The 16,419-nt window shown below is 37.6% G+C and overlaps 1 protein-coding gene across 1 annotated transcript in view; it reads right to left on the reverse strand.

Moving 5' to 3' along the window:
* The window catches only part of macrod2 (mono-ADP ribosylhydrolase 2), a 614,652-nt gene that overhangs the window by 53,222 nt on the left and 545,011 nt on the right, over window positions 1-16,419 (reverse strand). Inside the window, exon 9 of the mRNA XM_056252970.1 lies at window positions 4,120-4,201. Coding sequence (XP_056108945.1) covers window positions 4,120-4,201 — 82 coding nt within the window. The remainder of the gene's footprint in view (window positions 1-4,119; window positions 4,202-16,419) is intronic.

Raw genomic sequence — 16,419 nt, forward strand, 5'->3', positions numbered from 1 at the left:
TTAGAGCACTGATTCAAAATCCACAATTAATCAATAATTAAGTATATGCACCGCATGTTTCAGTTTCCAGCTTGTGTGTGCAGCATTTTTCAAATGCATTCACTTTGGAGAGCGTTTTCAAAAAGCTTTGTTTTCGTTAATAAAAACATTGTCTCAGTGTGGGGGGAAGGCCAAAACGGAGAGAAAAGACTTATTAGTGTTGACAAGGACTAACTCTATTTTATTTGACAGTGAAATATTACATAAGTAATAATTCTCATTTTGTTTAATTTTTTATTTAGTAATAAGAACCTTTGACTGCCCATGTTTAAATACTAATTTAATATTTAGGCCATGTGGACGTAAATTATCATTTTTGGGGTAAGAAATCTTGATTAACATTATAAAGACTCACATCAACGTCACATTCGCCACTGACCTTTCGAAGCAAAGCCAATAAAAACTTTACATGCATCAGAAGACTCATTCCCTATTTCCTGCACACACTTCCAGCTTTCTTGCTACCCAGTAACCTAAAAAAAAACGTCTGTTTGATGTCTTTTCATGGCACAAAGCCATGATGCAAGTCATGTCTTTCACATGACTTGCATCATAGCTTTGTGCCATGAAAAGCCATCAAACAGGTGTTTTAAGTGGGTAAAACCCCTTAAGTGGGTAAAAAACCCTCATAAACTAAAAATTTATCAAATATAGTCTTTTACAATTTATGATAAAGCATTTAGGACCAAAAGTAGTTTATAGTAGTGCTGGATTAAGACTTCAGTGAGGTCCAAATCACAAATAAATAGCAAGCGATAGAACAAGAGAGCAAGCTCATCCTGATTGGCTGTAAAGTAAAAGAGTAGTGCCTCCGTCATCTCATTTCTAAACACTAATACAAAGAGACGTGCCTGGGAAACAGGGACCTGGCTGATATAATTACAAATTCTCTGGTGAATTCTATCTTTTAGCAAGACCTGGAATAGGGAAATTGTGTAAGTGTGTGTGTGTGTGTGTGAGACAGGAACATGACAGAAACAAAACATTCAGCAAGTGGGGGAAAAGTGTCTTGACACTTATTATTCCACCCGGTCCACGACTCCTAGTGTGTGTACGAGGGGAGGTAATGGTGGATTATATTATTCTCCCGGTGCATTCAGGATTCCTCTGTTTGTTTGTTTGTTTGTGTGTGTGTGCGTGTCCATACAAATGATGAACCTCCAGGCAGCGGCTCATTTGGAAACCTCCAGGGTTTCTTGTCATGGAAGTGCAGCGAGCTTCAGGCAGAGCAAGACAGCAGGACACTTGGGAAGGTCCAAAAGGGCTCCGGTGCGGCCCGCACTCACATTATATGTTTGTTTAGCGCTCAGGGACACTGAAAAGAGGCTTCCTGAGAGAGACTTGGCCTTTAAAGAGAGAGAAACTAGACAAGTTCCCATGGAACTACTGCAGCTAGTGTCTCATAAGGAGGGAGAGGGAGTAAAAAAAAATGGAAAGAGAGGCAAAGTGAGGGATAGGGTGCAAGTGAAACAGTCATATTGACATTGACAGAAGGCCAAAGTGTAAGTAAAAGAAAGTGAAAACCGAGGAACCGACTTCTGAAGTCCCATCACACGACAGTTCATCTTTACATAAAGCAACGCCAGCACCAGAAACCACACGATCCAACCAGAAACAGGCAAGCAAAAGTGTGAGGTGGAATGTCACCGAGGAGGTGCCATCCTGCGTGACTCTGACATCTGGGCTTCGCTGTTGAGGCTCAGGATCGCTGAGGGTGTTGACAGAAGCAAAGCCTCTGCTCTACATATGGACCTCCGGGCTACAACGTTTGCGCTTCAGAGACAAGCTATCGGTACTGTGAAATACAAGCAGCCGAAGCACTCCACACCTGTTAAACTCATACGCTGGAGTATTTCAAGGGATTCTCAGACAGCAGGGTGAAGAGAGATGGTCTAGCGGCCTAAAAGCTTAGTTATAAATCGAGTTTGTGGAAACACCAAAAATCACTCAAAGGCGTCTGGTTACAAACTGAGAAGCGAATGCAATGAGCCGTGAGATGCAGACAGCAAAAACACGTTCCAATGCTTTTCCTATTACTCGCCTTTCCTCTCAGTGTACATATTGTGGGTCTTTTATATATGTAATATTTTATGTATTCTTTAAACATGATGTCTGTGTTGCCGTTTCTTCTTTCAATTTTAAAACGCTTTCTCTTTCCCTGGCTTATTGTGCTATAAGTAAGCCATTTGTAGGCTGATTTCCCCTGGCGGCTTTAACATTACTCTGTTTGTTTGAGTAATTGACTCAACCAACGGTGAGACTGGAAAACCTGTTTGAAATTGATTTAAGCAAGAAATTATGCCATCATTTACTTATCCTTATGTCACTCCAAAATTGTATGCCTTTCTTTTTTTTCAGTGGAAAACAAAAGTAGAGATTCTGAGGACTTTGCTGGTCTCTCTTTTCCATTCAATTACAATGAATGAAGCAAATGTAGCATAAAAGTGTCATGAAACTCGTGCAATATGTTTCAAGTCTGAAAAACAGTTGGGAATTTAAGTGATCATTTTCCTCCAGTAAGCTGTTAACCAATGTAACCGGGGCCGAGTGATGATGAATGTCATGTCACATTCATGTCGGTTTTCTGAACCACATTCATTGAAAAGATCTTGAACTCAAAAGAGCAATTTGTGCTTAAATCGGAAATCTTTTCTTTATGAACGCACCGAGGAGAATTATTTCAAGAATTTCAGGGAATAACTTAAATGTGTCTGTTTCTCAAACAAAGCTATCATTTGACCTTAGAAAATTATATAGTGCATAAATTGCATTTTTATGATGCCTTCGATCATTGTGAAAGGTTTTGCTCTATTGACAAGTCTTGCAATACCGGAGGCAGCAGTTTCAGAACCGCATTTCTAGGACCCTAGTTTTTTTTATTTTAGTTTTTTTTTTTTATGCATGAACAGTTAATACTATTTTATAGAACTTACTATTCATTTCTGTATTTTTATTATTATTTTTAAGGTTGCTTAATTGTAAAAATTTCACTGATATATTGTCCTAACCAACCCCTAACCCTGACATAATTTGTTTCAATATATGAGCAACTTTATTCTGGTTTTAAATTCTCTTCTTGGAAAGAGACTATTTTCTGTGTATGTGCGATACTTCAATTCATTAGCCGTAGAGCAGCGTCTGATGTGTGACACTTAAAATGTAGTAAACGGTAAAACTAGTGTCTTTATTAGTGCGTTAATAAATTAAAATACCTGGAAAACAAATACCAGTTTACAACATCCAGACTGTTTTTGCATAACTAAATTATAATAATCTTGCATTCAAGTTTAAATTGCCCGCTCTTATGTTAAAAGTAGTGTTAAAAGATAATAAAAATGAGTCATTTCTGTGTGTCTAGTCTTTGGATCTGTTTGTTTGAAGTTTTAATCAGGTCTCCTCTGTTGGAGTAGAATTAGCTTGTTGCAAAAAAACTAGGGTTCTAGAAATGCTGTCCTGAAACGACAGCATCTGGTATTGCAAGAATTTAATATTGCTATTCACTGCAATTAATGATCATTTTAAAAAGCCACCACAGTCTTCAGAATTGTAGCTTTTGTTTTGCACAGAAGAAGTGAAATCGCACAAGTTTAGGACAACATAAATGATGATAGAAAATGAGTACACAATGACTTTATTTTGGGATGAATTAGCCCTTTACTCAGAAGAGAGTCTGACTGCGGTTATCTTGATAGCGTTCTATGATAAAGGTGCGGTTGAAGCTTGGGCGGTACATTACCATAAACAGGTTTTGGTTATGTGGAATCCAATCCCTGCCTGCTGTGCTGTATTTGTGCGCTTCTACTACAAACGTCACGCCAGTCAGACGGCCTGACACTTAGGGTTGCCACCCGTCCCGGTTTTCCCAGGATTGTTCTCTTTTTTGATGTCCTTCAAAGCTGGAAACGCCCCTGGTTGACCCCTCCCCCTCAAAGTGTCCCGGTTTTTCACAAATCAAAGGTGGCAACAACCCTTTCGACACTGTGAATCCTGCCTGATACCCGGGTAACAAGCTTTGAGCTGAGTGGGTGTTACAACCAACAAATAAAATGAAGTAAAGATTCCAATAAGAAGATACAGTACCTGGGGAGAAGAAATCTGACATCTTCCTCTTGTAAATCTCATAATCTGTCTCCAGAAAGACGCAGAATATGACACGGTCGATCTGCAGAAAGAGTAGAAAAGAGGCATTTAGCATAATGGAAACCTGGATCAATGCCTTTCTGGGTAAAAACATGGCTAAGGGCAACACTATTAATAAATATGAAAGTACTAGTACTCAAACCTGTCATACCTAGAGCTCAGGGGACTCAATTATGACACTGAGGCATTTTTAGAGACTTTTCTTAAAGTTAAAATGCAAATGAGTGTTAGTCTAGTTCTAAAACAGTAATACATAGTTTATTTAATAAAGAAATTTTGGTAAACTATCGATTTACACAAAGCAATATAGGAATCATCAAAAAAGCCAAAACATTTAAATCAAGTGTAGAAATAAATGGTGAATGTTCCAACTGAAAATCTGCAGAACATATTGTTCAGAGTTCTGCAATATCATAAATATATTAATTGCATTTATGCAGTCAAGATGTTATGACTATGCCTAGCTATAAAAAAAAAAACACATACAGAGAAAACATGCCAACAGTGAAAAACTATGAACAATTATATGACTATGTTTCGTAACTGAACACTACTAGTGTTTTGTATACTGCACAGTATACACTGAATACTACTTTAAAAAGCATTTCCGCATATTGTGCAATACTAAACTTAGTAGAATGCTATATTGTTGTCACATTGTTGTTGACTTTTAAATTAGTGAGTGCCGTCAAGTTATCATTTTGGAAATAAAATAAAGGTATTTTTGCATTTACAACCTAATTTTATGTAAACATTTCTTAACTGGTAGAATCACACTGGCAGTAAAAGATCAAGCTGAGTGCTTTGCATTATAGGATACAGAAAATGTGCATACTGTGCACAATTTACATACTGTATACTGGACAGACAATGAATTTTATTGTATTGAATCAAGAGTATGATCAAGATAAGTGGTACAATAAAATATACAAAGGAGGAAAACACATTATCAATCATCTCCACCCTTCATTTCCTCCACTTAAGCTCAAACTTCTAGTCATCTCTAACCGCAGCTCACTAGAATGCAAGCAATGTCACTTAGGAGCAGAACATCAAGATTGAAATTAAAACAAAAAACATAAAACCTGCCAGCACTCTCTTATCACTGCAGAGACCGGATCCTCAATTCACTCAATTCAGTTCCATCTCTTTCCATTCCGGACCACCCAGACTGACCATCCTGCTTAAGATCTCTATGATTACACTAGTACAACAGGGATCTCAATGCAAACCCCTCTTTTGATTCTTCCCATGTTCCCAAAACAAAGACCTCATGTGAACAAGAGTATACACACACACACACACACACACACACACACACACACACACACACACACACACACACACACACACACACACACACACACACACACACACACACACACACACACACACACACACACACACACACACACACACACACACACACACACACACAGTGTATTCCCTACAGGTTGATGGCAATCTTTTGTGTATTACCAAAATCATAGATCCTCCAAATATTTAAATAACAAACATTTTCTTTATATTTGCATATTATGTTCAGTGGGGTTCAAAAGGCCACTTTGTAAATCTGAAAATAAACAAAAAGGTTTAGGATTGTGAAAAATGTACACAAAGGAAATAAGATCCTGAACTTTTTCTTCGCTAATCATGACTAAATTTGTGACTTTGACTATGTGAACGACTTTGTACAGACGGTTAGATGACACTAAGAAATTCAAAAATACATGTTAATGTTTCAATTCGATCCATCCCGCCAAAAAAAAAGAAGAAAGAAAGTTGCCAGCTTTTTTGATCATTTTCACAAAACTTTCATGGCCCCCAGAATATTTTTTTGTATGAATATATTAAAAGAAAGAACAGATCCTTTGTTCTAGCTTCATGTATTCTTCATTTATTCTATCAACACTTGAATGTAAGTTTCATAACAATCTATATTTTGAACAAAAAGCTAAGAAAATGGCATTTTTTGTCAAAGACTACAATGTGCATAAGCAATGCTTTTACCCCTTGTTTCTGTTTCTTTTAATCCGGAGATTCTGCACTCTTTCAAAAGATGATTAATAGCGCCCCATACAGTATAACAGTGAAAACCTGGATTGCAGGAAAATTCAGTCAATGGCTGGGAAGCGTTGCACCATAAATGAGGGAAAAGTCCATCAGTGGCGGGGAAAGAGTTCAAATAAGTTAGACAAATTAAAAACAGAAGCATTACATGTTATACACTGTTATTAAACACTGTGGCGATCACCTTTAGATTTTGAGTCCTTATATAAATATTCATTCCTGCCCTGAAAGACCTTTAAAACCAAGAAAGGTGATACTTCCTCTCTGTCAACTCTAAGGGTCCTTATCAGCCTCACTCTCTCCCTCTCCGCCACAGGTACGCCTCTCTCTCTCCCTCCACAGAGGAAACGTGCCTCCCAGAGAGACGTCAGATAATCGCCCTGCTGAATATTGCAATATTCCCAGACAGCCTTGTAATGGCCTCTCTCGTTTCGTCTGCTGGTGGATGGAGAGGGAGATAAAGCAGGATCCCAGCGGGATGGCGAGAGACCGGACCACCTCTTCTCCCCCTTACTGGCAAACCACATGAGGATTCAATATAAAATCATTCTCCCTCACAGGCTTGTGCAGACAGACAGCTGTCTATTAATAGTTTATGGCCTGCCCTTTGGAGTAAATGTTAAGTCTTGACTTGAGACTAGTAACATTTTTATTTTTGTGCAGGAGAATGTCTCCAGGGGGTGTCGGGGCCATAAAGAGAAAGAGGGGGACAAATGGTCCCGCTCACTTTTTTCACCTCTTCGTCTTTTCAAATCTTTAAGATAGCTATAAAAACCAAGGGCCAGGACACAAAAATAGGACAACACAACCTCAGGAATCTCTGCTTCTCTCTCAAAACCTCAATGCCCATGGAAAACAAGGCAGAAGAGTCTAGACTGTCAATTAGCTAATGGTTCTCAACTGGTTTACAGGATCCAGATTTCATGGCCAAAACATTAAACTGTTTTTGTACTAAGTAATCAAAACACTGAGCTGTATTTAATATTATCTGGGTCACATTTTCTTTTACATACCTTTTCTCATAGTTCTTGGGAATGAGGAGATGTTATGTAACCTATAACAAAGCGACACATGAATTTGCAGCAAAATAATATGATTTGATTGGACAAATGGTCTAAACCTTTTTACTTTACTATACTAACTATAAATGGCTGCATTGTTAGTTGCAATTAGCATTGTTTTTTTTGTTTGTTTTTTTCAGAACAGACCTGCTGTGACCCATTTTTGTGTTGCATCCCTCTAGTTGAGAACCACTAGCAAACACACGGCAGAAACATTTCCTGCTGGGAACTCTTCTGCATTTATTTAGATCATTACATCTCTCTCATCCCTCAGGCAGAGAGTGAATGGAAAGGTGAGGGGTGCTGTTAGAGGAGGTCATCCGCATCATTTTCAGACGTTATGCTCAGAGAGTAGGGCACCTAGACTTTAGGAGAGCTAGAGGAGAGATGGAGAGAACTTTCTGCTTCTGCTTTATGCTATTTATATCCAAATGGCCCCAGAGTATAGATGTCCAATGGTGAAATAAAGGATAAATTAACAGAGGGATGAAGAAAGGAAGTAAAAGAGAGTGCGCAATCCTAACTATTAGTCTTAGATCACAATATATTATACATTTTAATACAACAAATATCAATATATAATATTTAATTTCTTTAAAGGTTTATAGTAAAATAAACTTTAATACATATCTACATATCTATAATATTACACACACACACACACACACATACATATATATACACAATAAAACTGTGGTGGGGGAATTTTGCTGATATATAGTCCTAATTAACTCATTAGCATATAAATTCATTTGTTCATTTATGAGACTCACTGGAGACTGTTTGCTCACATGTTTAGTCAAGTCTCCCAAACATTCATTATTTAATGTAAAGCTGTCCTAGGTGAATTAATGCAAGTTTACCACTGCTCCAGTTTTCGGTGGGCATGGACACACGCACGCACACACACACACACACATTGTGTTTTCATATTGTGACTTTTCATAGACATGATTTTTATACTGTACAAACTGTATATTCTATCCCCTTACACTAACCCTACCCATCACACAATCTACCCATTTCTGCATTTTAACATTTTCAAAAAACATCACTTAGTATGATTTATAAGCTGTTTACCTGATGGGGTCTAAAAAATGTCCCCACAAGGATAAGGGTTTCGGATATTACAATCCTTGTCGGGACATTTTGTCCCCATAATGTCGGGTTTACCAGGTCACACGCACGCACACACGCACGCACGCACACACACACGGGGGACTAACGCTGATCAAATGATCACTTTTATCACATCAGCCTCCCAGAGTCCCAAACTTAATATGGCAGCCACCAACATTCCAGATATAACTTTTAATTTGAGATCTGAGATCAAAAAGTTTTTTTTTAAACCTGCTAAGGATATTTCTACATCTATATTACAGATATCCTCAGGCGAACGCAAGGGCATGAAGGTATATAAGTGGCTGTATTTTTTATTGCTTAAGAGTCTCAATTTTAAAGCTATTGAGGCATCACTGAAGGGATATTATTTGTCAAAATAATGACATGCATTTGACACATTCAAAAGCAGTTTCTCTTCCTGAACGTGTCTGTGCACCGCATTAGGTCAATGTATGTCCCCTGAGCCTTGTATGTCTTTTTACAGTAAATGTGCTGAAAGCCTGGCACTGAACCACAGTTCCCGTACAATGTGCTGAGCAGCGGGGGATTGTGGGAAATGAAGAATGGTGTCCAAACATATCCACTGGTAGGCTGAGTGGAAGCTCAGCTTGAGAGGGTTAATGAAGGCCTAATGAGGAAGCAGAGATCGCTGTGAGTGGGCCAGGCCGCTCATAACTCAACCCTCACTGAAGCACCACTGCCAGAGGGAGGGAGAGCAACAGAGAGGGAAAGGCTTTACCACCAATCTCTTAGCCTGGTTAAAACCAGACCATTCTCAGTTGTAACTGAGTTACGGTCTGGCAAAGCGTCATAGACAAATCATTTCCAGAGGGGCGTCACCAACGGACGTCGCGGATAGACCTAAAACCAATCAGAGCGATGAAGGAGATGACGTATGCAGAGCGCGGAGAAACATCTCCGAGTGTTGTTCTTTGCTCGGTTTTTAACAAAAAGGAAACGTTCAAATCGCTTAAAACAGACGCGATAGCTGATTCGAACGAGTGATGTTCGACGGCGGCATCCATCTTTGTAATGTAGGCTACAAAATCTGCTTCAAAATCCCAGCGCTGTCGTCATCGTGTAAAGCCCACCCCAACGTTTCTGATTGGTGCCGCGATTTCGACGGATTGGAAATGGGCTTGAATGAGCTCTTTGCCAGACTAACTTTCAGAGCAAATCTAAATTTGCCGGAAGTTGTCTGGGTTTTCCCAGGCTACCAATCTCTGGGACAAAATTGCAAAAAACAACATGTTTTCAAAATGCAAAAAAAAACAAAAACTTTCAAACACTCCCCTCATCTGCCTGTGTTCGGACAACAGGTAGTCCCATTCATCATGCCATAACTATATGAATACAAGTACATTTTAATAACTCACTGACAGTCTCACTTGGGTGAAAACCTTGTTGCTTTTATACAACAGCTCAGTAAACAATATTGAGTAACTTGCTGAAGGATCGAAGGATTCTCAATAGTAACCCGAGTGTGTGTAACTTTAAGAGAAAAGTGTAAAACTTTTTTTATTTAATTTTATACGGTAATCATTTATAATCACTAGTCATTTATGTAGTTGCCATTTGATTTATCATTTAATCATAATTTTATTATTATTATTATTCATTTGTCATTTTATGTTTTTATATATTATATTACTTAGTTTACTTGTTTCCTTGCTCTTGCTATTGTTGTTTAACTTATTATTATATGGTTTCAAGGGATTTTGTTTACAGGAGATAAGAGAATGTCTCATGCATGTCAAGGTTTTAAACGTCACAGGACAATGTTGTGAAGCAATAATCTTCCATTGCTTTTGCTGTGGTATAAGAACACTTATTGGATTTGTACTGGTCAAGTGAAGTCTGAGCATTGAAACACTCAGACAAAGTCTGAGCATTGAAACATGCAACTAAGTTTATTCAATAAATTCTGCTCTTTTTATTATCATCACTTCATCTCCTGCCTCTGCTGTTCCCTGGCTTTCTCATTCAAACTCTCAGGCTGTTAGAAGACTGTTCATATAGTTTTGGATACCAGACAAAATGGGATATCTTCCGACAGGGATTCGGTGTCCATGGGTCGGATCTGACGTGGAGATCCAATCTAACATTACAAACTATCCTCTCCCTATGGAGGATCCCTTTCCCTCTCTACAGATAAAGCGTTGTGAATTTCGGTTCGCGTACCCCGAAGTGATAAAATAAAACAAAATTCTGTATCAAAATTTATGGGCAAGACAAGTAGTTTGTTTAAGCATGGGTTGTATGGAATTACAAACCTGCGCACATATTTTCAAAAGCACATAACTATAGAATGAATTCTGAATGTGCATGTGAACGCCGTCAGCGTTAAAGGTTCTCTAAGCGATCCTGGGTGACGTCACTTCTTGTTGACGTTCGAACTATTGTCAAACAAAGCGGTGGCTAGCTAGACCCTCCCTCCTCCTCATCCGCGCACTTACCCCCCAAACCCTTCTTGTCGGTCATTGGCTGGAACAGTTTGTCATGTTTCGGGGAGCGGGTCGCCGCAGTTTGTTTTTGTTGCTGTTTGTGGAGCCTGGGCTATCTACAGAGATCGCGTTTCTTTACAGTGTGTTCAGGGGACAGGCAGCTAGTGGATAGTGAGGAGATGTTTGCTGTATGTGACAAAAAATGTTTTGGCCTAAAAAACATGTGACATCGCTTAGAGCACCTTTAATCACAGGTTCGCGTTTAAAGTCTGATCATTTCGACGGAGGTGAATCAATCAAAATTAACTTTAGCTGGAAATAACATTATTCAAGAACTGCTATAAAACCAAAACAATCTCTGTTACCTTAAATTTTATTTTACAGAAGACTTTTTTTATCACAGTAAACACAGAAATATACAATTTCAAGCAACTGTTGCAAAATGCGATTAACTTCTGTCATGGCAAAGCTGAATTTTCAACAGCCATTAATTCAATGTCACATGATCCTCCAGAAATTATTCTAATATGCTGATTTGGTGCTCAATAAACATTTCTTACTATCATCAATGTTTAATCGCGTAGTTTGTTTTGTGAAAAAAACATTGAATGTATAGAAAGCCCTGGGTTCATGAGAGAAACTCGACAAAACAGCAACCTTAAATACTCTACAGTTAAGTTAATACAATATTAGCTAAAATATTGTTATCATTATTAACAAATGTAATTATTTATTGACAACTGGCATATTTTATCATGTATCTAACGGCTGGCATCACCGTTTTATAAAAGCAGCCATTCCAAATTGCCAAAGCCTCTCAGGAGAGTATGAATTTATCCATCACATGAATTTCAAATCAGCAACACAACTGCATTTCTAGATGAAAAACACCTGGCCAAGTAGGAACAGTTTCAATCCATTGACTTTGCTCTGATACAGTTGCTTGTAATTTGACTGTGTCTGCAGGCAGAAGCAGAGTCTCGGGGAGCCCAGCAGGTGCCACGACATTCAGCTGGCCCTCTTACCAACGATCTGTCACCGCCAGGCACCCAGGCTTGTAATTACATGGGGACTTTGCCAGAAAAACTTTGACGCAATAGCTGTGGCACGTACACTCTTCTTGCTGGGATTTTCTTATTGTTTTTGTCAGGCTTAATGAAAGGGACGAGTGGGCCGCTGCAGCTCTCGACCCTCTGTATATCGGCATAAAGGTAGGAGGAGATATGAATAAGATACAGAAGGGATGTGTGTTTTAGAATAATTGTAATTACTGGAACACTGCAGTACCTTTTTCAATAAATGATGAATATTATCTAGCGAAGAGGTGGCTGTGTAGCTCCCTGTAGTGTGTGAGTGGGTTATAAGCGATTTGTCATCATTATGGCAGTGCTGTGCAGCTGAGACTCTATGTTCACAGTATTGAGGAACATTACTATTAAAGGTAAAGTGTTACAATATTGCATTAAATTATAGTAAATTATTTCTTTTTACTAAAGGCATTAGGTTGCTGTGGACAAGTTTGTCAGCACTTTAAGTCATAAAGGCTATGCCATGAAAAGGTGTTGTTGTTTTTTTTGGAGAAAGGATGTATTAAATTGATCAAAAGTGACAGTAAAGAATTTTACATTGTTACAAAAACATCTATTTCAAATAAATACTGTTCTTTTGAACTTTCTATTCATTTAAAAATCCTTAAAAAAAGGGGTTACTGTTTTGCAACGTAAAATATTATGCAATGTTTCCAATGTTGATAATTATAAGAAATGTTCCTAGAAATAAATAAAACTTTAAAATATATTTCAATAATTGAAATATACTAATAACAACAGCTATTTTAAATTTTGTAACAAGATTACTGTTTTTAGCGTATTTTGATCAATTGCAGCCTTGGTTAGGATAAGAGACTTCTTTCAGAAACATGAAAAAAATCTTACTGACCCCAAACATATGTAACATACTCCATGAAAAACAATCTAATATTTCATTTTTGACCAAAACGTGTACAGAACAGCTCTATATGACGTGGATTCCACTGCAAGCAATAACAATCACATACATTATTTCTCCTACAATAATTGCACCCCTTAAAAAAAAAAAAAAATCAATATAATGTTAATGTGCTTTACTTTAGTACATACTATTATTGTGTACATTTAACCAATAACATGCTACTTGTTAGTTGATAACAGTAATCTGACTAACCGCAACACTGTATGCACAGTCATGGCACTGACAATGAGGGAAAAGGACAGGCATCAGCGCTATGCTTTGTTCGAGAAAGCTGCCTCATGACGGCATGATGGGAAATGATGAAGAGAGTCCTGTCTGTCAGCAAAAAGAGAAGGAGAGAGAGGAAAGACAGTGTGTGTGGAGCCAGAGTGCCCAGCGAGAGGCAGGTGGAGACTTTCCAGGCCTTATTACCAGCGTAATTACACACACCTGAGCCAGCCTTGCATGACAGGACAGTAATTAAAGAGTTGAGAAAAGCATGAGAGAAACACGCACGCACGTGCGCACACACACACACACACAAGCACTCACATCCGGAGATCTGCCAATGGCTAAAGAAGAGAGGAGAATAAACAGGCGAGATTAAACGATGCATGAACACACACAAAGGAACACACATACATCAGGTGATTTGTAAAACGTTGGAGAAACGGGTGGAAGATGTCGCTCTGTGGCGGTCACGAATTAAAAGGCATGTATAATTAGGCTGGCGAAGGCGATGTTGATATATAGAGTTAATATATCACTCCTGGGGGTACAGTCGATTAGCAAAGGCTAATGCTAACCTCTGAGTAAATAATTTAACCGTGGTAAAATATTTTGACAACCCTCTGCACGCCATACCTCTCCTGACTGATGCGAACAGAGATACGGTCTTGAGACCAGCAATGTTAAACAGTTTATACTAAAAATATTAGCACAGACTAGACAAAATATGTTTTTAAGATCGCACCCAAGGCAGTCTATGTTACCCGGAGAAAGCTTTCCGTTAACATCTCAGTGGCATTTTCATAGCTGGCATAGAACTCTGACATAGAGATATGCAATTTGAAGTCATTTTTGTTCATGACTATAAACTATTTTTTTTCAAATTTAAACTAAATCCCTTGTTACTGATCACTAATCACAGGAATGTAACATTAAAAAAGCTGATGGAACTACACTAAGGAATGCACAACCCTTGACTAGCGTCTTTTTGGTTATTAAAATATTTTCAAAATAATTGTAAAATATCTATTATTTACATTACTTAAATGTTAAACATTTTAATATAATATTTTATACTTTAAAAATATGAATATATATATATATATATATAGCAGTATATTGATATACTGTACAGTGTATATATATATTTATATATATATATATATATATATATATAAAATGATCAATGCAAAACAATGCAGTTATGTCAACAAAAGTGGAAAAAAAGAAAGATACACTTCATATTGGATATAATGAATAATCCTGAATAATAAATTGAATAATCTTAAATAATTTATCATAAAATGTGATGAGCATTTGCCTACTTTGCACATTAAAATAAAAATAAGATGCCATTTATGACAAAAAATGTAATTAAATTAAGAACAAAATATTTTAATAAAACATTATTATATAATATACCCTATGTATTCATTCAAGCATGTGAAAAAGCTGTGGTTGAATAAATAATTTAAAACAGTAAATAGAAAATAAATAGAAAAGTAATGTGCATTACAGTAATTATTAAAAAAAAGTCACTGATATTATGTTAAATTTAATATGTAACATGCTGCTTGTTACTTGAAGTAATCTGACTAAACCCACCACTGTACAGTCATGGCACTGACAATGAAGGAGAAAGACAAACCTTGACATCTTTCAAAAGACACAATACAAATAAAACTTAATGCAAAATTCACTTTTACATGCATGGTGTTTGAACATAAATGTATGTTGGCAGTGTGTGTAAACAACCATCCTATAATGGTAAAAAAAAAAAAAAAAAAATCCACCCACTCCTTTTTTTATAATCCCCACAAATCAGAAACACAATCATAAATCAGTGTCTCAAAACGAGCTGTTCCAGTTTTCTCCCTACTGTGACGTCAAAGTAGGGCAAGCCCGACCCACGAATGGTGACAATCTCTGCCCTATTAGCATATCCCGCCCTGAGTGAGCCGCACACCACCATATTTATATCATCGCTAGAACAGCTAGTGATAAAATGTCTGAGCTATGTAATCATTATAACTGTTCTATATTTGGATGTAGTAATGAACATAAGAGTCTCCATAAACTCCAGGCATCTGAGCCACTGAGGACGCAGTGGATGAATTTCATTTATGAAGGGAATATGCCCAAGAAATGAGCTAAATTCGTATATGTTTGTGCAAATCATTTTACGCCAGACTGCTTTACAAACGAGGGTCAGTTCAATGCTGGATTTGCGCAAAAGTTGCTTCTCATAGATGTGTCAATACCAACTGTTCATGAACTTCATATCCAGAACACGGAAGTATTGCACTTTATAATTTGTGAATGTTTGCAAATCACCTTTCTGAAATGGTCTCTGACTGTACTGTATTCACTGAGACCAGAGCCATGTTGTTATTTTTTTATACCTGAAAACGCTCACCATCTGTAATTCATAAACGCATAATTATGATGCACAATACAGTCAGGTGTATGTTTTCTGTAAATATAAGAGACTTGTACTAAGAGTGGAATGTTTATTTGCAAAGGGCACAGCAACGGCTCTATTTTTTAAGGAAACTGCGTAGTTTTAATGCAGAGACAACAACTTTGACATTGTTTTATTTAACTTTTATTCAGAGTGTGGTGACTTTTGCCATCCAGTGTTGGGGAGGGGGTCTTTCTGTCCAGAACAGGAACATGCTAGACAACTAAAATGGGCAGGAATATTACGGGATCCGATGTTAAAAGCATCTCCAATCTTACAGATCAGTATACCCTCAATTTGGCTCTGAGGATACTGGTTGATCCATCCCACCCACTTTGCTCAGAGTTTTCCCCCCTACCCTCTGGACGTAGATTTCGAATGCCCCGAACAAAAACCAAACGTGCCATTACATCATTTGTGCTGAGGAGCATTCAGTTACTGAACAGATCGGACACAGGCACATAGATATTTTTTTAATAGTGTATTATTTATTTAATTATTTATTGATTCATTTTAGCTATTGGACTGATGATTGCATGTTACCACCATTGCTGTGTTGTTGTTGTTTGTTTTTGTATCCTCTATGTCCACAATGTTGTTGGATATTTGGGGTGGTTTACTGTTATCTGTGCTGATGTTCTATGTGGCTCTCTTGAGTGCAAAACAAATCCCCCTCGGGGCAATAAAGGTTTCATTCATTCATTCATTCATTCATTCATTCATTCATTCATTCATTCATTCATTCATTCATTCATTCATTCATTCATTCATTCATTCATTCATTCATTCATTCATTCAGTCATCAAGTTGTAACTCTCAACAATTACATTCTAGAAAGGGGGTGGGGAGCAGCAGCTCATTTCCA

The sequence above is a fragment of the Rhinichthys klamathensis genome, unplaced genomic scaffold (genome assembly GCF_029890125.1).
Source record: "Rhinichthys klamathensis goyatoka isolate OS25496 unplaced genomic scaffold, OSU_Roscu_1.1 h1tg000100l_1, whole genome shotgun sequence".
NCBI classification, from domain to species: Eukaryota; Metazoa; Chordata; class Actinopteri; order Cypriniformes; family Leuciscidae; genus Rhinichthys; species Rhinichthys klamathensis.